Genomic DNA, 24,298 nt, shown 5'->3' with positions numbered 1-24,298 from the left:
CTATCAATTACTGGGAGAGGGGTACTAAAATCTTCAGTTATGCTTGTGGATTTATTTTATTTCTCTTTGAAGTTCTCTATCCGTTTTCGCTTCATGTATTTTGAAGATCTTTTATTAGATGCATAAACCTTTAGGACTACAGTCATGCATTGCTTAACGATGGGGACACGTTCTGAGAAATGTGGTGTTGGGTGATTTCGTCATTGTGTGAACATGATAGAATGTACTTACACAAACCTAGATGGTATAGCCTACTAGAGACCTAGGCTATATACTACTAATCTTATGGGACCACCATCGTATATGTGGTCTGTTGTTGATAGAAATGTCATTATGCAGCGCATGACTGTACTGTATCTTGTTGCTTAACTGACACCTTTATCATTATGAAATGTTTGTCTTCTTTGTGGTAATATTCCTTGCTCTGAAAGCTGCTCCGTCTGATATTAATTTAGCCACTCCAGCTTTCTTTTGATGAGTGTAAGCAAGGTGTATCTTTTCCCTTTTATTTTAAATCTTTTTTCTGGCTTTATATCTATAGTGTGCTTCTTTGTCAGCAGCATGTAACTGGATCGTGCTTTTTAATTCAATCCACCAAATGCTACCTTTTAATTGGGGCATTTAGCCCAATTTTATTTAATGTGATTACTGCTGTGATTATATTTGAGACTATCATGTTGCTACTTATTTTCTATTTGTCCTATCTTTTTTTTTGGTGCCCCTTTACTTTCCTTCTTTTGGATAATACAGTATTTTTTATGGTCTGTTTTATCTTTGTTTTCTTATTAGCTGTAACTCTTTGTTCTTTTATTTTAGTGGTTGCTGTAAAGTTTATATATTTTTAACCAATATAATCTACCTTCAAGTTATATTATACTTCCTCCTGTATAGTATAAAAACCTTACACCAGATTACATTTACTTTTTCCACCCTCAATCTCTGTACTATTATTGCCATGCATTTTACTTTTACATGTTATGCTATAAACTCCACAATATACTGTTACTATTTTTGTTTGTACCGTCAATTATCTTTTAAACAGTTTTAAATAGTAAGAAAAAAACCTCTTTATATTTACGTTGTTACCATTTCTGGTGATATTCATTCCTTTGTGTAGATCCAGACGGTACCATTTTTAATCTGCTTGAAGTATTTCCTTTAACATTTTTTGTACTGCAAGTTGGTTGGTAACGAATTCTTCCAGGTTTTTGGGGTCTGAAAACGTCTTTATTTTGCTGCCTCCTTCTTCTTCCTTCTTTTTTGGTGAGGAATACTGGCCCTGAGCTAACATCTGTTGCCAATCTTCCTCTTTTTTTTCCCCCTCACCACAGCCCCAGTATATAGTTGTATATCATAGTTATAAGTCCTAGTTCTTCTATGTGGGATGCCACCACAGCATGGCTTGATGAGTGGTGTGTAGGTCCATGCCCAGGATCTGAACCAGCAAACCCTCGGCCGCCAAAGTGGAGTGAACTTAACCAATATGCCACCAGGCCAGCCCCATCTTCATTTTTGAAAGATATTTTTGCTATAGAGTTCTTATGTTGACAGTTTTTTCCTTCCATATTTTAAAGCTGTTGTTCCACTGTCTTCTCACTTGTACTGTTTTCAATGAGAAATCAGATGTCCATCCTTACCTTTGTTCCTCTGTATGTAACATTTCTGCCCCAACCGGTGGCTTTTTGGATTTTTTCCTTTATCAATGGCTTTGAGCAATTTGATTATGATGTGTCTTGGTGTAGTTTTCTTCATGTTTCTTGTGATTGGGGTATATTGAGCTTCTTGGATCTGTGGGTTATAGTTTTCCTCAAGTTTGGAAAAATTTTGGCCATTATTTCTTCAAGTGTTTTTCTGTGCCTCCCTTTCTTCTCTCTTTCAGAGACTCCAATTACTCAAGTCTTAGGCCGTTGGAGGTTGCTCTTTGATACCCAATGATAGCTCAACGATACTCTTTTCATCAAAAATTCTTTTTTTTCTTTTCTCTCCTTCATTTTGCATAGTTTCCATTGCTTGCCTTCAAATTCACTAATCTTTTCTTTTGCAATGTCTAATTGCTATCAATCCTATCCAGTGTGTTTTTGGTTTCAGACATTGTTCTCATCTCTAGAAGTTTGATTTGGGTACTTTAAAATATCTTCCATGTATCTACCTAACTTTTTGTACATATAAAATACAGTTATAATTATATCTGTTTTGATGTACTTCTCTGCTAATTCTAACATCTGTGTCAGTTCTGGGTTGGTTTTGATGATTATTGTCATCACTGCTCCTGTTTTCCTGCCTCTTTGCTACCTAACCTCTGCTTGTATCCCAGACGTTGTGAATTTTACCTTGTCTCAATATTTTTATATTCCTATCAGCTGCTTGATATTTTTATATTCCTCTACATCTTCTTGAACTTTGTTCTGGGATGCTGTTAGTTACTTGGAAACAGTTTAATTTGTTCAGGTCTTGGTTTTACGATTTATTAGGCAGGTCCAAAGAAGTGCTCAGTCTAGAGTAATTATTCTTTACTACTGATGTAAGGCCTTTCTAAGTACTCTACTCAATGCCACAGGAATCATAAATTTTTCCAATATGGCTGGTGGGAACAGGTACTCTGCCCTCTAATCCTTCTACATTATTCTTTCTTCAGCCTTATGTAATTTCCTCATATGCATGCACTGACCAATCTTCTGATGAATGCTCAAAGGGTCCATCTGCGCATCTCTGGGGTTTTCTCTCTGTAGCTCTCTTCTCTTTTGTACTCTGTCCTATTAATTCTAGCTGCCTCAGTGTCTCTGGACACACAGCTCTGTCTCTTTGACTTATAGAATCTTTCTTCCTGTACCACCACCTGCAAATTGTTTTCAATGGTTTTTTTATTTGTTTTTGACAAATAAAAATTGTATATATTTGAGGTATACTACAAGATGTTTTGATATATATATATACACCTTGTGAAATGACTACCACTATCAAACTAATTAACATATCCACCACCTCCCATAGTTACCTTTTTTTGTGTATGGTCAGAACACCTGAGATCTACTGTCTTAGCAAATTTCAAGCATACAATAAATTATTATTAATTATAGTCACCATGATGTACATTAGGTCTCCAGAACTTATTCATCTTGTAACTGAAAATTTGTACCCTTTGATCTATAGCTCTCCTTTTCCCCCACCCACCAGCTTCTGTAACTACCATTCTACTGTCTGTTAGTGGGAATTTGGTTTTTTTGGGTGGTGGTCAGGGGAACGGTGCTATATTAAGACAGCTGGAAAAATGATCATCTCTCAGAATCACTGTCCTTTGTTGTCTGATAAACAGTGTCCTGAAAGTCACTGTTTCAGGTGGGATGGTAAATCCAGTTCCTGTTACTCTATCTTGGAAGTAGAAGTTGCTCCAGGTAGTTCTTTTAAATATTCAGGTCCCGAAGTGAGCAGATTTTGAAGTGAAGGAGAGGCCTCTTTTCATGTCTTGTTCATGTTATTAAGTACCTAGGGGTACTAGAACATTATTGAGTTTTATTCCTCTCTTTAGGAGAGTAGAGGATGCTATCCTGGAGAGGTCAGAATTCTTCCTGGAAGAGACTCTTAACCAAACTACTATGCTCAGGTCCTACTGATAATGCTTTTCTTCACTTCATGGTTTCCTATCCATATGACTCAAAATCTCTTGCCAGATTCAAGAAACTTGCCCCTCTACTATAATAGCTTGACTCCATCTGCCATTTAGTTTCATGCGCTTTCAGTTACTGTCTGAAACTCCCTTATCTGTTACTGGTGCTGGAGATGCTTCAATTGGTTATGTCTTCAGTTAGAATGGGTGACCTGACTAGGAAAGCCTGTGGAGTAAACACTGGTTAGGTACACTTCACCCTGGGGTCCCCTTTAAATTTGGCTAATTAGTTCTTTAGCAAACTGCTCCATTAGAAGGGCAGCCCTAATACATGACAAATTCCCCAATAAGACCAAAGGGATGGATATTTTTACATGTGGCAGAGTTCCCAAAACACGGTTAAGACTCCTCTTCTGAATATGGTTAGGATTCTGATGTGTTGGCTTTCCTGGGAGTTTTTAATTTAAAATATCCTGGATTTTAGAATACGCATCTTCTCATATCTAATATTTGGGGCCTTAAATTTTCCAGCCATTAGAGGAAGACACTTAAACAGAGATTAAAAAGTACACTAGCTGCTCCTACCTCAAGTCAACCCTAGAGAAACTGTTAGGGAGTCTGGCTCCCAAGATAAACTTTTCCGTCAATTTTGATTAGTTCCACAACCAAGTAGATACAATGTTTTGCATATATTTCCCTTCCCAAGACACCTGTCCTAGTTTTCAGTACATTGTTTCACTTCTATGGTCTTTTAAACTTTAATTCATGTTTCTCATGGAAGAGCTTATCATTTGTGGAGAGCTAAACTCCACAACTGTGATGTAATTCACAGGAACCTGTCTGGAGTCACTGGAACATGACTGCTTCTTCCCTGTGGGCATGCTTTGGAAAAGACATGTACTCATTTGAATTTTTCAAAGTCACTTATGAACGGACTATAATAATAATAATAACGCCACTTGTTATGCCTACTCTTCTTCTCAGAGTCTGGAGACAGCAGACTTTACAGGAACTGTTAGCTACATCTCTACCCTGGGGGCTGGCTATTACAGATGGTTAGCTTCTCTTATGCTTTCTGTTGGCATTATACTGACAACCTGGGCTGGAAAGTTGCCAGTCACTTCCTAGGCACAGGTGTTATCGAGCATCTCTCCTCAGATTGGGTACACGAGACTGGGTGCTGAGAGTAGAATAGGGTAGGCTTAAGGGTTATCGAACTCCATTTCAATTTGTTGTTAGCTGAGGACTATTTAAAACTCTATCCTGGCTGTTTCAAGGCAAGAATTCTCCCTGTTTTCAAATACCAGTAGGTTGTGGTTAACTTAAACCAGTTTAGCTGTTCCTTCTTCTTTGAACCTAGTCTGGTAAGAAGTGTTGCAGGGACGTGAAAGCTTCAGGAGGCTAATGACGTACTATGGGGGGCGGGGAGAACAAGCAAGCACTGTATATAACTTAAAGCTTGCTTTGAATTTCTCATTGCCTCAAATAAGCCTAGCTAAAATCAAGGATTGCCTGATCATTAGAAGCTGACCATGGGTCACTAGTGCATAAAATAGAAATCTGGTTAAATGAGGTTGTGGGGCCCCACATATTTGCTCAAACAGAGAAGATTCATATATTCCAGCTTTACAAAATGAAACGAATGGACCTACGTTTAGCAAACCCCAGGCCATTGTGACTGGGGTCCTGTAACAGTTTCCACACTGCACAGCTGCAGCAAACTTAAGTTATTTAAATAAAGTCTTTGCAGAAGACTCTGTTTCCTCAGCTATCCAGGGGCCATTCTGAACTACTGGGCTTTTGTCCTGACTTACATGGCAATGTTTATTAACTTTACAGACATGAAATTGCTTGGCTGGACCTCGAATAGTTTGTTCCATCACCACAGAAAACTACCCTTTACTCCTCTCTACTCCCCCCTGCCATCACAATCTTACTACTATACAATAACATACAATATGATATTAATACATCATAATGTTGCTACTAGACATTCCATCCAAATTCTACCCTGGCTATTTGCTTAATAAACACCAAATTTGGGTTTAAACTTGAAATCAGTGTTTAAATACTATCAGAAAGACTTGAGCTACAGTTGTTTCATCATAGACAATGATTTACCATTGCAGAAAAATCCATCTAAATTATAGCATATTATTTGCTATTTTTGTCTTTTCATCAACTATAACTGAATAGGAAGTAGTTATGGGTCAAGTTGTAGAGGGGAGACAAAATTCCAATTATTGATGCTCACACAGAACCTACATCAAGAACCTACTACTAAGAACCCAGGCAGGAGAGGCGGTCTTCTGACTAAGCAGCTGAAAACCTCCTGAGGGGTAAAATAATGATAACAGCTAACCTTTATTAAGCTAATACTGTCAGGCACTAGGCTGGGTGCTTTGCAGCCAAGATTTCTTTTGATTCACAGAATAACTTCAAACTCAACACTGTCTTGGTTTGGACATTAAGTTATATGATCACCCTACCTTCTGGAGATTTTTTTTTTCTCTTGAGGAAGATTAGCCCTGAGCTAACATTCGCCTCCAATCCTCCTCTTTTTGCTGAGGAAGAGTGGCCCTCAGCTAACATCTGTGCCCATCTTCCTCTATTTTATACCTGGGACACCTGCAACAGCATGGCTTGATAAGCAGTGCACAGGTCCGCACCTGGGATCCAAACTGGCAAACCAGGGGCTGCCAAAGCAGGGTGCGCAAACTTGACTGCTGGGCCACTGGGCGGGCCCCCTTTTAGAAATTTTTTTATGGACTGAATTATACTCCCCCAAATTCTTATGTTGAAGTCCTACTCCCACCAGTACCTGAGAATGTGTATTTGGAGACAGAGCCTTTAGAGAGGTAAATAAACCAAAATGAGGTCATTAGGATGATGCGTGTTTTTTATAAGAGATTAGGACAGAGAGAAAGAGACAGACAGACACACACACCACACACATGCGCACACAGAGAGCAGACCACGTGAAGGGCACTATCTACACGTGAAGATGGCCATCTATAAGCCATTTCAGAATGAAACCAACTCTGCCAAGATCTTGATCTTGGACTTCTAGTTTCCAGAGCTGTGAGGAAATAAATTTCTGTTGTTTAAGTCACTCAGTCTGTGGTACTTTGTTATGGCCGCCCCAGCAAACTAATACAGATGCTCTATCATTATCCATATATGGCAAGGAAATCAAAGTTCCTATTATACTACCCTGCCTTGGTTCTATTATCTCCCCTTCCAAAACGAACAAACTTCTATTTTTTTCTGCAAAGAGTAATATATGTGATTATTAAAAAACTCAAATAATAGAGAATGGTACAAAAACAACAGACTCCCATAGTCTTCCTCTCCAAAGATATATACATTTGGTATATATTTGCCATTCTTTCTTTGTTTTTGGTGAGGAAAATTGGCCCCAATCTAATATCTGTTACCAATCTTCCTCTTTTTGCTTGAGGAAGATTGTCACTAAGCTAACATGTGTGCAAATCTTCCTCCATTTCTTGTATGTGGGATGCCACCACAGCACGGCTTGATGAGCAGTGTGTAGGTCCCTGCCCAGGATCCGAACCTGCGAACCCCAGGCCACTGAAATGGAGCACGTGAACTCAACCACTATGCCACCAGGCTAGTCCCTATATTTGCCTTTTTTTAAATGAGGATTAATACACATCACTTCACAAATTAATTTTTTATTCGACAGTTTGCCAAGGACATCTTCCCACATCGGTACATACTGCTTTTTCTCATTTAAAAAAAAAAAAAGCTGCACAGTATTTCTCCTTGAGTTAACTTGATCTGATAACATTTGTGAATGAGTTGCATATATCCTGCCTCATTACAGAGAAATATTAAGACAAGCAACCTTTTACAAGCAGATGATATAGTTTTATCTTGAATTGGGTGGGGTCCAAGTGACAACTAAGCTTGCTAGCTAATTACTGTCAGAAAGAATGACAACTGATTGACATTCTTCAAACTCAAATTGGTATATAGGTATAAATCCCGTGTGCCTTTTTTGGTGACTTTGATGTACACTTCACAAGCAGTTTATCACAGACACTCCATCAGGAAGTAGTTTAACATTCTTTCAGCGCTTTAATAAGATTTCATTTTGGCTGAGGTGGAGATCTGGTCATATTCACTCTGAATTTTTTCAGGATAAAACTAATTCAGCTGTAAGGAACAGAACTTTGGGAAATCAACTACTCACGTCTTTATACACTAGACTGCATTATAAACGATTCTCTGAGGAAAGCCCCAGGCCTGGGAGAACTTCCACTGCTTGCCCAGGACAAGGGGAAATGTGGGCTTACAGTCAGGCCTTTTTAGATTCCTTGGTTCTGATAAAAATACAAATGTGCTGTGAGTACTGTTAAGACAAAGAGGTCTGTATTCAGGTGGCAAAAGAGTACATGTCTGGCTGCCAACATTTATCAAGAGATCAATATTCAGGAATAATCAGTTGCAAAACTAACAACCCATTCATTTCTCCAGGTATTCTAACATATAACCTTTAGACCACAGTAGGCTAGTAATCTGAACCACAACTTTCTGCTGCTGACTTGTGCACTCCCAATTTTGGCAAAATTGCTTTTGCTGTAATGTATTTTCATGAAATGCCACCAGCTTATATTGAAGAGTATTAATTCATTCAACGAACATTTGAATGCCCGTAATTAAATGCTATGAAACTCAATGTTGTATCCTCTTTACGAGGGTTTTTGGGATAAATGTCTGTCTGCTGTTAAGACCAAGAACAGTGGGCAAGTCACCTGAACAACTGGGTTCTTTTTAACCAAAGGCACTGTAAAGTTTTTAATTTCTTTCTTTCTTTTTAAAGTTGGCTGCTAGAAAGCTTACTCTCGTGTTTGTGGACCACCAGCAGTGAGGGGGTTGGCCATTACGGTATGCACTTTTAGACTTATTTTTGGCTTTACTTTCTCTCCACCCAATCCTTTTCTTTTCTTTGGCCCCATTTTAATTTACCTTATCTCATCACAACTTGCAAAACTTAGTGAATGGCCTGAAATCCTTTTGAACAGGGCAGAGCAAAAGTAAACAACTGCAGGAAGCAAAATGGAGCTGAGAACATGTTTACTGAAAGTTATACTTATTCATCCATTTAAATTCTGATAGACTACACTGTGAATATTGGAGGAGAAAAGCAAATTGGGATTTTTTATCTAAATATTTTAAGTACCATGTTTTTTGATCATCCTAATATTGGAAGCAGGCACAATGAAGGAGAATCCACTTGGTCAAGGAAACGCTTGTTGAACTTGGCTTTAAGCTAAACATGTGTTCCTAGGAAACTTACAGTGATTTTTAAAAATGGAACATTTAAAAATGAACTGTTGAAACCGTTAAATATATCAAGGAACTTGTCTATACACATTACAATGTACATAACCATTCCCTATGTTATCTAGTAAGTTCAGATTTCTGTATATGATGTTTTCTCAAAGTAAGACAGATTATGAGACAGCAAAAGAGCAGCTCAAAAGATAAACACCTCATATGCCGTTGGAACATCATAACATCTGTAAGACTGGTCTAACTTTACAATTACATGCATTTAGTATGAAGAGGAACACAGTCATATAAGTGCACTTATTATTATCTCTGCAGTCTTATTAACCCATTGTCTTCCTGGAGTAGGTTTGGGTATAAGCAAACAAATTGCCCTCACCATTGAAGAAAGCACAGGCAGGTGCTTGCTTTGCCTTAAAAAAGGTAGTAGTTACTCTACAGTTACGAAAGTTCCATTATTCCTTTATACAGCAGTTTTACATTTATAGTATTATATAAATATAATGTATGTGTTCTTATCTATAAGAGAGAGAGAAAATAAAGTGTAGCTTCCTTTTGGTTTCCTTTCAGATCTATGTCAAACCAGTTATTTTCTGACTATGACTCCTTATGGGACAGAAATCAAGTGTCATGTCAGTACAGGCATGAGTTGCTTAACGACGGGGGGACGTTTTGAGAAAGGCATTGTTAGGCGATTTTGCTGTTGTGCGAACATCACAGAGTGTACTTACACAAACCTAGGTGGTTTAGCCCACTACAGACCTAGGCTACATGGTACTAACCTTATGGGACCACCGCCATACGTGCAGTCTGTTGTTGACCAAAATGTCGTTATACAGCACACGACTATAATAAGATGCCTAAGAAATGTTAAGTCAACTTCACGTTGTAATTCCTGGGTCTATCTGTTCATCAGAATAGTTCCTTTCTATTGCTTTCATTTTTCCCTCCAGTTAGTTTTTTGTTTCTCTCTCTCTCTCTCATTCTCTCTGTTAAATGCTCTCCTCTAGGTCTGTCAAACTCTTTGGGGACATACTGATTAGATGAGTAACTAATTATGTTCTTTTTTTCTGAGCAGCTGGAAAGATTAAGGAGAGACAGGTGTTAGCTTTAAGTAATATAGGAAATCTAGCAAGGCTCAGCCAAGGGATGGCAAACACAAGAGTTCCTTAACTGAAGATTTGTTTTGGCCTTCAGAATCTAGTTTTATTTGGTATAGTTTTTCCCTCTGTACTTAGAAATGTGAAAGCCTGGTGGGAAACAACCAGTACAATCCACAAATCTTTTATCCTATATTTTATAATCTTTCTCATGTCTTTGCAGCTGTAAATAAATAAAATGTGATAATTTAAATGAGTAAATAATATATTTTTATGGTCCCAAATCAGAGGAGATAAGAACATACTTGGTTGGGGAGTTGGGGATCTGGGGGGCAGGAGCAATAAGGATAATGCTATTCAAATTCAAGAAACATTTTTTGTGCATGTCCTTCACGGAAAGAAGCATGACAGTCAATCAGGGAAGGCAGAAGAGAAAATTTCAATGGTAAGTGGCAGTGAACCATCAAAGACAGATCAAGGATGAAGACTGAGGGGAACTTTGTTTGAGTCAGCAAAAGGGAAAACTCTGGGAATATCAGAAGAGAGTCAACAGAATTGTGAAGGGTAACTAACATATTAGTAAATGTCCTTAGAATGCTACCAGAAATTAAGAATGAACAACTCAGAAAGTCAAGAAAAGAGTTATCGAAGTGGGTGTGTAGGTCACTTGAATGAGGCTAGGGGTGCTGGGCGCCCATCCCGAGCTTACTGAGTCAATCTTCCCCAGATGATTTTTACACACAGTAAGGTCTGAGAACCACTCCTGAAGAAAATAAGATTCCCCAAAAAGACATTTTTAAGAAAGCTCCTCAATCCTTCCGACTTTACTGCCAGGTCAATTTAGTTTCTTCAGATTTAAAAGTTTATTATTGTTCTCAATAGCCAGCAGCAGTAAAGTTCTACTGGAGTTTGAATCCCAGCTCTGTCACTTGGATAAGCTACTTAAGACATATCTGGGCCCCAGTTTCCTCATTTGTAAAATGGGAATAACAATATCTATCTTGTATAATTGATGTGAGGATTAAATGAGACCTTATGTAAGGCACTTAGCACTGTACCTAGCACATAAATGCTCAGTACAATATTAGCTATTTTCATTATCATCATCATCATCATCATCATCTTGGTTTCTTTAATACAGTTAATGCCTAAGTAAAAAAAATTTATAATAGCTAACAAAAATCATACATCTCCATCAACCCCCTCACAGGAGGCAACGGAAGTCACTTACAACATTTAAGAAGCATCTAAACCATAGAAAGCCCAAATGGTAGAAGTCAGGCTGGGAAGCATCATTCAGCACTTGCAGGGCACCCACCTGGCTGTGCTTTAACGAAGAATTCCCTGTAAGTCACAGGTCGGTTCTTCATCCAGCTATCTGCTGTTTATGTCAAAGCAAGAATCAAGGAAATTACTTTGCTACTAGTTTTATCTCACTGACTATTGCAATTTTCGTTTCTACTACGGTAAAGAGGTATTTTTGAGAAGAGGCATACATAAAATCCCTCATGACCCTAGGTCAATGAGTAAAAAGAATCTGTCAGGTTGAACTACATGAAACTGCCAATATTTGACAAGTTGTGACCTACTAAAGCAGTAATTTCGGTATGGTTTGTTTATTAAATACCTAGAAAGTGAAGTGAAAATTTGTTGTAAAAATACGTTTGATTAGCGCCATTAAAACAATACATTTACAACTCACTCTGGAAAGCCTAAAGAGAGATAACATTACAAGTCAGAATATAATTAATACTATACCACTATTGTTATAAATTATAGTAATATTTGTAATTAATGAAACAACTTTCAAGATAAGGGTCTACAGAGGTTGCTACTTGCCCAAAATTTAACAGTGGGAAGAGCCAGATCAGAACCACTATGTGTCTCCCGACAAGCTGTATCTGCTTTGTACCCATGAAAAATCTACTTCTCTTACAGAGCTTCCCATTTCAAAAACGGCACCACCATTGGATCCCGTCGTTCAGACCATAAACCTTGACTCCTCTCTCTCACACACACTATATTCACTCCATCAGTAATCTTGTGCTAAATCCGCTGGTACTCTCACCGCCCAATATTAGCCTAGTTAAAGCCATCATCATTTCCTGCCTGTACTAGGTCTCCCAGGTTTCCCTTATTCCATTTTGCCCTCTTACCCAACAATCTATTTCCTATACAGAACCCAGAACAACCCGTCTGAAACACAAACCAGATTATGTGACTCTCTGCTCTCAACCCTCTGTTAAAGGTTGATTTCTCCAACTGCACATGGAACATTCTCCACGATAGATCATTTTTGTTAGGCCATAAAACAAGTCTCAATATATTTAAAAGGACTGAAATCATAAAAAAGTATGTCTCTGCGCATAATGGAATTTAATTATGCTGCTGAAATTCCTTTCAACAACAGAGAATTCTGAAATATCTCCGAGTATTAGGAAAGTAAGCAACACCTTAAAAGAACCCATGGGTCAAAGAAAAACATCACCAGGGAAGGTAGGAAATATCTTGAATTGAGTGAGATGAAAATGACAACATAACAAAATTTATGGGATGCAGTTAAAGCAGTGCTCAGAGGGAAATCTGCAGCTTTAAATGCCTGTGTTAAAAAGGAAGAAAGGTTTCAAGTCAATAATTTGAGCTTCCACCTTAAGGAATTAGAAAAAGAGGCACAAACTAAACCTGAAGCAAGCAGAAGGAAGGAAATAATAAAAATTAGAGAGGAGGGGCCGGCCCAGTGGCGCAGCGGTTAAGTTTGCAAGTTCCACTTCTCGGTGGCCCGGGGTTCGCCGGTTCAGATCCCGGGTGTGGACCTTCACACTGCTTGTCAAGCCATGCTGTGGCAGGCGTCCCACATATAAAGTAGAGGAAGATGGGCACGGATGTTAGCTCAGGGCCAGGCTTCCTCAGCAAAAAGAGGAGGACTGGCAGTAGTTAGCTCAGGGCTAATCTTTTTAAAAAAAAATTAGAGTGGAAATCAATGAAAATAGAAATCAAAAATTAAAAAAAATTGGGGCCAGCGTGGTGGCACAGTGGTTAAGTTTGCACATTCTGCTTCAGTGGCCCAGGGTTGCTGGTTAAGATCCCAGGTGTGGACCCATGCACTGTGTATCAAGCCATGCTGTGGAAGGCATCCCACATATAAAATAGAGGAAGATGGGCACAGATGTTAGCTCAGGGCCAATCTTCCTCAGCTAAAAAGAGGAGGAGGAGGACTGGTGGTGGATGTTAGCTCAGTGCTAATCTTCCTCAAAAAAAAAAAAAGTTGTTTCTTTGGAAAGATCAACAAAATTGATAAACTTTTAGCTAGACCAACCAGAAAAAAAAGAAAGAAGAGACAAATGACTAAAAACTTAGAGAGAGAACACTACTGACCAACAGAAATTAAAGAGGTTAGAAAGGAACAGTATGAACAAACTGATGCCATGAAACGAGGCAATGTAAAGGAAAGGGACAAATCTTAGAAAGACATAAATTACCAAAAGTGACTGAAGAAGAAAGAGAAAATCCAAGTAGACTTACAAGAAGTAAAGAAAGAGAATTAGTAACTAAAAATCTTCCCACATGCAACCATAAGAGAGCTGGAATAGCTATACTATCATCAGACAAAATAAGACTTTTAAGACAAAAGTTGTTACTAAAGATAAAGAGGGACGCTTTATCTCAGTCAGTGCATCTGGAAAACATAACAGTTATAAACACACATAAAGTGAAAAGACAAACCAACAGGTGAGGAGAAACGCTTTGCAAGCATTTATCTGGTAAAGGACTTGTATCCACAATATATAAAGAATCCTCAAAACTCAACAATAAGAAGACAACCTAATTTTAAAATGAGCAAAAGATCTGAACAGACACTTTACGAAAGAAGACACACAGATGGTAAATAAACACGCAAAAAGATGTTCAACATTATTAGTCATTAAGGAAATGCAAACCAAAACCACAATGAGATACCACTTCATATCCACCAGAACAGAACATCTGTAATCAAAAAGACAGATAATGAGAGAAATAGGAGCCCTCATACACTGCTGGTAGGAATTTAAAACAATGCAACTGTTCTGAAAACACTGGCAGTTCTTCAAAATGTTAAACATAGAGTTACCATATTATCCAGCAATTCCATCATCCTAGGTATCTACCCAAGAGAAACGAAAATATACCTCCACACAAAAACTTGTACATTAATGTTAACAGCAGCCAAAATGTGGAAACAACTTAAATGTCTACCAAGTGATTCATGGATAAACAAAAAGGAGTAATATTTGGAGTATTATTATAAAAAGGAACAAAATACTGATCCATGCTACAACATAGATGAATTTTAAAAACAGTATGCTCAGTGAAAGAAGCCAGTCACAAAAGGCCACATATTGTATGATTACACCATATGAGATGTCCAGAATAGGTCAATCTACAGAAACAGAAAGTCGATTAGCGGTTGCCCAGGACAGGGGAGAGAAGGAGGGGAATGACAGCTAAGGGGTATAAGATTTCTTTCAGGATGATGAAACTGCTATAAAATTGGATTATGGTGATGGTTGCACAACTTTGTGAATATACTAAAGCCACTGAATTATACACTTCACATTGGAGAATTTTATGGTATGTACATTATATCTCAATAAAGCTATTTTTAAAAAAAGGAAAGGAATAAAATGGTGAACCAAGCAGGAAAAGGCAAAACCCAAAAAATCATCCCACAAAGAAAAGTCTGGCTTAGGCAGTCCCACTGGTGAATTCTAACAAATATTTAAAGATAGATCCGCAATATAGATGCACAATACCTATCAAAATTCCAGCAGAATTTTTTTTGGTAGAAACTGACCAGCTGAACCTAAATTTGTGGAAATGCAAAGGATCCAAAGTAGTCAGATAATTTTGAAAAAGAACAAAGTTGTAGTACTTTCACTACTGGATTTCAACACTTACTATAAAAGCTACAGCAATCAAGACACAGTGGTACTGGCATAAGAAGAGACATATGGACCAACAGAACCGAAATGGGAGTCCAATGACAAATCCTTATATTTATGGTCAACTGATTTTTGACAACAGTGCCAACGCAATTCAATGGGCTGAAGGATAATCTTTTCAACAAATGGTGTTGGGACAATTGGATAGCTACGTTCATAAAGATGAGTTTAGATTTGTACTTCATACCATACACAAAAAATAACTCAAAATGAATTACAGACTTAAATCTAAGAAGTTAAACTGTAAAACTTCTTAAAGAAAACAGGGAGAAAATCTCTGTGCCCATAGATTAGGCAAAGAGTTCTTTGGGACAACACCAAAAGCATGATCCACAAAACAAAAAATTGGTAAGTTGGACTTTATCAAAATTAAAGGTGTTTATACTTCGAAAGACCCTACTAAGAAAATGAAAAGGCAAGCCAGAGACTGTGAGAAAATATGTGCAAATCATACGACTGAGACAGAACTTGTGTCTAGAATATTAAAACAACTGTTACAACTCAGTATAAGACAAACAACCCAATTTAAAAATGGGCAAAGATTTTAATAGACGTTTCACCAAAAAAGAAATACAAATGGGCATTAAGCACATGAAAAGATGCTCAATATCCTTTCAACATCCTAATCTCAGTTATTAGGGAACTGTGACCAAAGCCACAATGAGATATCATTTCACATTCTTGTACTAGAATGGCTATAATAAAAAGACAGACAATAACAACGTGTGCTTAAAAAAGCCCTTACTTGCTACTGAACTGTATACTTAAAAATGGTTAAAATGGTGAATTGTATGTGTATTTTACCACAATTTAAAAAATTATTTTTAAAAAGCCCTCACCAATGCTTAAAAAAAAAAAGGAAGTGAACAAAGCAGGAAAAAAACGAAAACAAAACCATCTTCCCACAAAGAAAAGCCCAACTTGAGACGGCTTCACTGGTGAGTTCTATCAAATATTTAAAGAAGAAATAATATAATTTTACATAATCTTTTCCTGAAAATAGAAGAAGAGGAAAAACTTCCAAACGTATTCAAGGAGGTCAATTTAAATGTATAATTAAAGGCCATCATGATTTACTTTTTGTAGAAAATGCATTATTAAAGTATAAAAGACATAAAGAATTGGCCCAGAAGTCTTGAGAACTGGGTTACATTCCAGACTTTGCTACCAGCTAGCTGTGTATCTTTATCAAGTTACCTCATCCTGCTGGGCTTCGGTTTCCTCATATGTAAAATAAGAAGGTTCACCAGAGAAACCCTCCCCTCTATATGATCTAATCCTATGGTACATTTATTACATAAGATTTTGTTTAAAACATGCCTAATCCTAAATTGGTATAACTCTCCTGGAAAACAATACAGCAATATGTAGTAAGAGCTGGTTCACACTCTCTGGTGAAGTATTTCAACTTTTGGACATGCATTTTAAGAATACAATTCAACCAAAGCAAACGAACACATAAAAAGATGGTCACCTTAACAATCCACCTGTCCAACAAGAGTGGAATAAGACAGTAACACAAGCAAATATCAAATTACTAAAAATGAGTATGAAGATGATTGTGGGAAATATTTTTGTTGGGTAAAAATAATCAGAAGATAAATGACGTAAACTATGAAAACATACACAGTAGTTTAGTACAATTGACCTTTTGTTTGGCATATACTTATGACTAAGGCTGCTGGTCTAGAGATTTTTTTTTTTTAATTACAAAGTCTTTTGAAATGTTGATACATTATAACACTCAAAGAGAAAAAATAAGAAACTTGTCCAAAAGATAGAGACAAAAATTATCAAGATTATGCTGATAAGGTTCTAAGCTGCTCTGGCTTGCTTAACGCCCCCTAAGAATGGTTACGAATCTAGGGAGAACCGGGAGAAGTCTCAATGATTAAAACTTTTATCAGCTGATATTGGAATTATCAACAGTATTTTACTTCTTGTGTTCAGTGTTGAGGTAAAGCCTGGAAGTCTATGATTTTACCAAGTACTCATTAAAATCCAAATATAATATTGACTAGTTCAAAATTCCTATGCCTGATTATTACATTTATCACCATCACTTCCTTTCAAGTTCTCAATTTAAAATCTCTCAGGCAGCCTTCATTTGTAAGTGTATCAGCCACACAGTTATTTGAGTTAGATAACCACTAGAATTCCTCTTAAGTAAAGATAGTAGAAAGAAGATGGGAGTGTCTATCTTCCTGATTTTCCTTTGTATTCCTATGGCTGCCTGCCAGGACAGGTATTTCAAGGGGATCCAGGCACAGCATTCCCAAGGCCAGCAGAGAGAATACTTGGTAAATGCTACTGTGCACAATCCTAATAATAGTAGGTTGAACCATATGAAATTATTTCTGTAGGTCAAAAAAAGTTGACTATTGGCAACCTCATAAGGCTCAACCTATGTTTGAGCAATTAGTTTTTGCATGTTTGCATTAAAATGCCAAAGTCATAAGCAAAACCAGGAAGTGTTTTAACAGCCGCCAACCAAGAATCAATATTAGAATTATCCCTTTCTAACTTAATTCCTGTTAAAGTCATGTTTCTCCTCACAGAGCAGTAAGTTTTGGTGCCAACACTTTCAGAGAAATGCTTCTTCCACTTCCAATTGAAATCAATCCCATTTTGAGAGCATCTTACCTGAAACTACCGTAGACTATAAGTAGAATGGAAATGAGAAATGTAGACACTTGACTGGAATCCACCAAGGAATAGGCCCTAGAGAAATAAGAGGAAAATAAATTTAAGTCACATGGCAGCAAGTCCTCACGGAGTTCACAATCTAACGCAATTCCACAAACCCCACTAAGTTTTATTTTTGTCTTTAAGACAAAAAAAAAGATGTAAATTAGCATTAACAAAATAACATAATTAAAACAAGATCTGCTCATTTAACATAAAGAATAAATACTTAGGTTCACAGCTATTATTAGTTAACATTCATAGGATGTCAAATGATAATGTAAAAATCCCATTTCTTTATAATACACAATATATGTTTATAACATCCATCCCCAATTTAAAAAGTACCAAAATATCTACCAACTCTGTACCAATGATAAAAAGTCTCAGTGATTAAACTGTTCTCAGTTCACACTTGAATTATCAACGGGTACTGTACTGGCTCTACTCAGCGATGAGGTAAAGCCTGTATCTCTCTCCTGAATCCCATTTCCGTTTTTATAACTGCCTATTGGTTCTCTCTCTCTGGGTGTCCTACAGGAGGTTCTTCAAAGTCAACAGGTCCAAAACTAAAGTCATTATTCTTCCTTTCATCCCTGATACTTTCAGGGAATGGTAGCATGAGTCTCTCAGTGGTCCAAGCTAGAAACCCGCTGCAGTCCTGACACCCCCTTCTCTCACTTCCCACATATAGTCAGAGTCAGTTGAGTCTTGCAACTTCCACATCCCCAACCACCCTACTTCTCCCACTCGTGTGCCAATTCCTCAGCTCCTTTCTATGGCTTGACTATCAGAAATCTTGACTGCAACTCTGTCTCCAGGAGTTCACCCTTCACACTACTTATTCTTGTTAGAGATTTTCCTAAAACAAATTTCATTTTTTCATTCAGCAAATATTTAGTGACACCTCTGCGCCAGGCACTCTGCTAGCCACTAGGGATGTAATAACAAACAAGACTGTCTTGGTCCCTCCTTGAATGTCTTTTCTAAAGGAATAAAAAGTTAAATTTCATCCTAAAGGAATGAAAACAAAAAGGTAACATAAGCAAGTGAATATTATTACAAAAAATGCTATAAAGGGGAGGAAGACAAGTACAGGGTACTCGGAATTTATAATAGGTGGATCCTGTCTAAGAATGGGGGGGGGGAGGGTGCTTTCCTTAGGGAGATAGATGAATGAGCGAGATAACAAGAGACAATAAATAGGACTTGGTGATTATTTATAGGAGCTAAGAGAAGATTCCCAGGTTTTTGCTGAGCAGCTGGTGGATGGCTGTACCAATTTAGCAAAAAAGGCAACACAGAAGGTGCAGACTCAAAGCTAGGTTTTGGATGTACCAGGAGACAGTGGGATATCTGGGTCTACAGCTCAGAAGCTGCTCTAAGCTAAAGATATATACTGGGAGCTCATCACCTTCCACATGGTAATTGAAGCCATAGGTGTGGGTGAGACTGCCTAGCGGCAGTGAGAAGAGGACCCAGGATGAAAGCCTGAGAGACTTCCAAAATGTAAAGATCAGGAAGAAGGAGAAGCTGCAAAGAAAACCTAAATGGAACAGAGAAAGAGGAAGAAAACCCAGGATAGCAGGGTAAGCGATGAGAGTGTTTCAAAGGCAGCAGGATCAGATGGTGCCTGAATTTAAACCCTTGCTCTACCCCTTACTAGCGGTTGGACTAGTTACTTAACCTAAGCTTCAGCTTCTTCATCTATAAAATGGAGATAAAGACAACACCTACCTCAAAAAACTGCTAAAGAATTAAATAACTCATGTAAAGAGCTGAGGACAGTGAGTACTCAATTAACATTCATTGTTAGCATTAGGGGCTGAGAGGTCTAGCAAGATGAAAACTAAGTGTCCACTGGATTTATTCAACGTCTAAGTCACTGGTGACATCAACAAGAACAGTGTTAGTGGAATGGTGGGGATGGGAGTCAGAGTGGACTTGACTGAGAAGTTAAACTTAAGCAAATGAAGAGAGATTTTTGAAAAGTACAGGAAAGAGAATAGCAATTGGAGGGGAATGAAAGGTAAGGGAGGCCTTAATTTTTTTTTTTTTTAAGACAGGAGATAGCCTTTTTTTGTATGCTGACTGGAAACTACCCCAGTGAAGACGGAAAGACTGATGAATACAGAGGAGGAGAAGTTTCCTTTAATCTTTCTAAAAAACAGGATACATAATGAAATTTCAGGATAAGAAGTTGTAGTCTGTAATGTCATTTTTTTGACCTTTAGTTATTAGAGATACATACTGAAGTATTTATGGGTGAAATGATATGATTTAAGGTTTGCTTTAAAATATTTCAGAAAAAAAGGGGGATAGACTTTTTTAAAAAGGCAAAATTGTTTTAATTATTGAAGCTGGAATGATAGGTTCATGGGAATTCATTACACTCTTCTCTCTGCTTTTGTATATTCTGAAAACTTCCACAATAAAAACTAAAAAAAAAAAAACAAACAAAACCTTTTTGCACACCAAAGTCTCTGAGATGGTGAGAGAATTAAAAGCATGAGAGGCAGATAAATACAAGAATGTATGTTGTGGGTCATGAGTTCTGTTCCACAGCACCCCAGGGTGGGCAGCCACCTTTTCCTAAAATTTTAGTCAGCAAAGGGAATGGGAATGCAGGAGATGGGATGGTCTCTCTAGCTTCTCTGCTAGCCTCTGTCCAGTAATGCAGCTGTGGCTGGCCAGTGTGCCTCTTTCAGACAAGCAGATGATGTAGACAGGGCTTACCCACCAGAGATGCCTGAGACAGTACATCTCATATATTAGGAACACTGACTCAATCATTTCTCTTTATTCTAAAATTATGTTTCTTGCTCTGACATAATCTTTGCACGTATCTTTCAAAATTCTGAAAACAAATGACCTCTGTTTAGAAGGAACATTTTCTTCCCCCGCCTCACCATTCATTCATTCATTCATTTATTTGCTGAGGAAGATTCTCCCTGAGCTAACATCTGTGCTAATCTTCCTCCATTTTGTATGTGGGATGCCTCCACAGCATGGTTGATGAGTGGAGTAGGTCCATGCCTCGGATCCGAACCCAGCCTGCTGAAGTGCTGAAGTGGAGTGTGTGGAATTTTAACCACTCATCTACAGGGACGGCCCCCTGAAGGAACATTTTCTTAAAATTAAAAAAAAAAAAATTACTTTTTGGAATAGGTCACATATTCACATGGTAAAAAATCAAAATTATGTATATATAAAAAAGTACACACTGAGAAGTCGCACTCCCATCTAGTTCCCCCCTGGGTCCTCTTTAGATAACCATTTTTATTAGGAACAAATATACTATATAAACATATATTATTTGTCATCATTTCTTATATAAAAGGTAGATTATTAAATACATTGCTCTGTACTCCTCTACCCTCACCCCGCTTTTTACAATATAGCCTAGAGATCTTCTTATATGAGTACGTGAAGATCTTTCTCTTTATTTTCTTTAAACAGCTGCATAGTATTTCATTTGTGTGGATACACCACGGTTTTTGTTTTTAAAAAACAAATGCTTTTTAGACGAATACTGTGGTTGTTCCTAAAAATTCTGTTGCAAACAATTCTGTAATAAAGAGCCTTGTAAATTATAACTGCATTGCATACACATGAAATGACATATCTGTGTAGAACAAAGTTCTTAAAAGTGAGATTACTGGATTGAAGAGGAAATGCACTTGCAATTTGATAGCTGCTGCCAAGCTGCCCTCCAGAGAGGTTATGTCATTTTGCACTCTCACCAGTAATGGATTAGGGCACCTGTTTTCCAAAGCCTTGTCAACAGTGAGTTTTGTCCAATTTTTACCAAACCGACAGATGAAAATTGGTATCTCAATGTGGTTTTCACTTGCACTAATTAGTTTTCTGATATAATTAAAAATTTAAAATTAATAAAAAGTGAGGTTGTGCAGTTTTTCATATGATTAAGGGCTAGCAGGCATTTTAAAAAACAATTTAAATTTTTTCCAGACTCCAGAGCTATAAAAAACAAAGGCAGCTTTTTTTTTGAGGAATTTTTCTTTTTGACAGTGTTTACTTGGATGACTTGGCCTTTCTGCACCCTTTATATTATGAAGCATACTGTCACTACCTAAAAGGTAGATTAAATGCCTAAACTTCCCAACTCCGTGTCTTAAGGTCTGATACTATTGTTTATTCTTTTTGCTGCATCTCTCAAATCAGTGGAGACTCCAGAGACTCATCACTTAAGACTTCTAGAAGTCTAGGTTGAATTGTCCTTAAACCCGTTCCTCCTCCTCCACAGATCCTCTGTGCTGTACTCTAGTCTGCGTGGTCAACCATCCTGTAAGTCACTGACTTTCTTCATAGTCTTTTTCAAGTGAGGGCCTGACCATGTGTAAAATATCTTATGAAGAGGATGATTAGGGCTACCAGTTCTCATCTCCACATCCTGGCAATAAGCACGTTAACCACTGCAGAACTAAATGTATGGTTTCAGAAAAAATGTTCTGATGTTTAATGGTTTCTTCTAGACTGAACAGTTTTATTCTTCAAATAAGTCTATATAAGAAAATCTGCTTAAAGCTGACTCCTGATATAGTTCATGGTATTTTATAATTTATAATAAAACTTTTAATAGAAGTTATAACATTGCAAACTGTAACAAATATCACCTAATTAGAAGTTATAAGTTATTTCATGGTGTTATTTGAAATTTCATATATTTTCAATTCAAACTATCATTATGAAGGTTTTACAAAAAGTCTTTTAACAAAAATAATTCATTATAAAATACAGAACATGGATTAAAATTAATTTTAGCCAACTTGCATTTTTGAAACACTATGAATTTTCTTTTTTTTTTTCAAGATTTTATTTTTTTTTTCCTTTTTTCTCCCCAAAGCCCCCCAGTACATAGTTGGTTTGATGAGCAGTGCCATGTCCGTGCCCAGGATTCGAACCAACGAAACACTGGGCCGCCTGCAGCAGAGCGCGCGAATTTAACCACTCGGCCACGGGGCCAGCCCCTGAATTTTCTTTTTTAATAATTACAAAAATAATTCATGTTCACTGTAAAAATTCAAGTAATAGCTAAGTATATAAAGCAAAAAGTACAAGCGCCTCCTCCCTCCTGCTCACTCTCCATTCCCTAGGAGTGCACACCATTTACAATTTAGTGTATGTATTCTTCCACATAAACTGTGTGTACAGAATGTATGCACACCATAAATAGGGAAACACATATGTTCTTCTGTTACTTCCTCTTTTTTAAAACTCAACTATGTATCGGGAGCTATTCTTTCTATTGCCTTGCCTTACTGGCCTTTTGCTATAAAATTAAGACCTGGAAAACTTGACAATATAGAAAGCGCTCTTCTTTTTCTTTTTTATGAGGAGAAATCTTCTAGGTTCAATGAACACAACTTGTAATCACATGAACACTGTCTAGAAATTCTCACGTCTGAGATATTAACAACAAGAGTATCTCCCAATGTTTCAACTTTTTCACCTTACTTAACTTTCTGAATTAGGAGGGTAGACTGTTGAAAGAAAAACAAACGAACAACAGAAACAAATGGATGCCTCTGCCTGTGCCTGTCTTTTTAGTCAATTTAAGATTTAGTGAAGACAGACACATTTCAATTGCCCCTTTACCATGGAATCCCACATCATGGTACTGCACACTCAAATCTCGCGTGAAAACAGCATTAAGAAGAAGAACTGTGTCTTGTACTTTGGCAGTTGTACTTTAACACCTCCTATACAGCCTAGAGGAATTATAAACACATTGGTATCACACATTATATTACATTTAAAATGTGTATAGAAATCATTTTTGGAAAATAACATCTGCTTAACAAATGTGAACATATTAGCACATTTTATTACTAACATTGAGCATGTTAGAACATTTTGCTCTCCTAAAACAACTTTACCATGAAGTTTTTCTTTCAGAAAATTTACCAGGGAACTTTTTGCCACTTAAATTCTCTAAGTTTAGGGACTCCTTGGCATAGATGCATTATATTTTATGAATCACTTAACTGATTTCATTAACGATTGCCTGTGTCAAGTTCAAGCAGAAATATGTACATGTTACTATTAAGTCTTTAAACTGATAAGAACAGATACTATACTTGATCTTAGTCAAAAGGCCCAGAAGCGATTATTAAGTCTTTAAAAACCCTGGAGACAGAAGGAACTACTAGCTGATGATAAGCCTAGGATGTACTTTGAAACACAAGTTCTCCCTCTCACACTAGCTGTCTTAGCCAATACACAATTTGCTGGGGCATGCTGTATCTTAATCAATACAAAGACATAATTACAAAAAAGGGAAAAGTAAAGCTTGAATGGAACATGAATTCAAATGAATTATACAGAGCTGTGCTGTCCAGCCACTAGCCACATCTGGCCATTTTAATTAAATCGAAAATTCAGTTCCTCGGTTGCACTTGTTGAATTTCAAGTGTTCAATAGCTGGTGGCTACCGTATTGGATGGCCGGATAAAGACTATTTCCATCACTGCAGGAAGTTTTCGTGACCGCACTGACATATGCCTGTATAGAAAGATACCCATGTTATATTTCAAAACTGGGGTTCTCCGGTTTTACTGGTGCTAAGAGCAACAACACCAACATTTTACTGA

The 24,298-nt window shown here is 37.3% G+C and overlaps 1 protein-coding gene and 1 pseudogene across 4 annotated transcripts in view; both read right to left on the bottom strand.

Moving 5' to 3' along the window:
• Positions 1-24,298, bottom strand: part of SPPL3 (signal peptide peptidase like 3) — a 121,818-nt gene that overhangs the window by 25,333 nt on the left and 72,187 nt on the right. For all 4 annotated transcript variants that reach the window (XM_070628699.1, XM_070628700.1, XM_070628697.1 and 1 more), the window contains exon 2: positions 17,643-17,720. In XM_070628699.1, coding sequence (XP_070484800.1) covers positions 17,643-17,720 — 78 coding nt within the window. The remainder of the gene's footprint in view (positions 1-17,642; positions 17,721-24,298) is intronic.
• On the bottom strand, positions 23,704-23,815 carry LOC139084984 (U2 spliceosomal RNA; annotated as a pseudogene).

This window comes from Equus przewalskii, chromosome 7 (genome assembly GCF_037783145.1).
Source record: "Equus przewalskii isolate Varuska chromosome 7, EquPr2, whole genome shotgun sequence".
Taxonomy (NCBI): Eukaryota; Metazoa; Chordata; class Mammalia; order Perissodactyla; family Equidae; genus Equus; species Equus przewalskii.
Note: the sequence above shows the minus strand (reverse complement) of the source record. Positions and strands in the feature narration are given on the sequence as shown.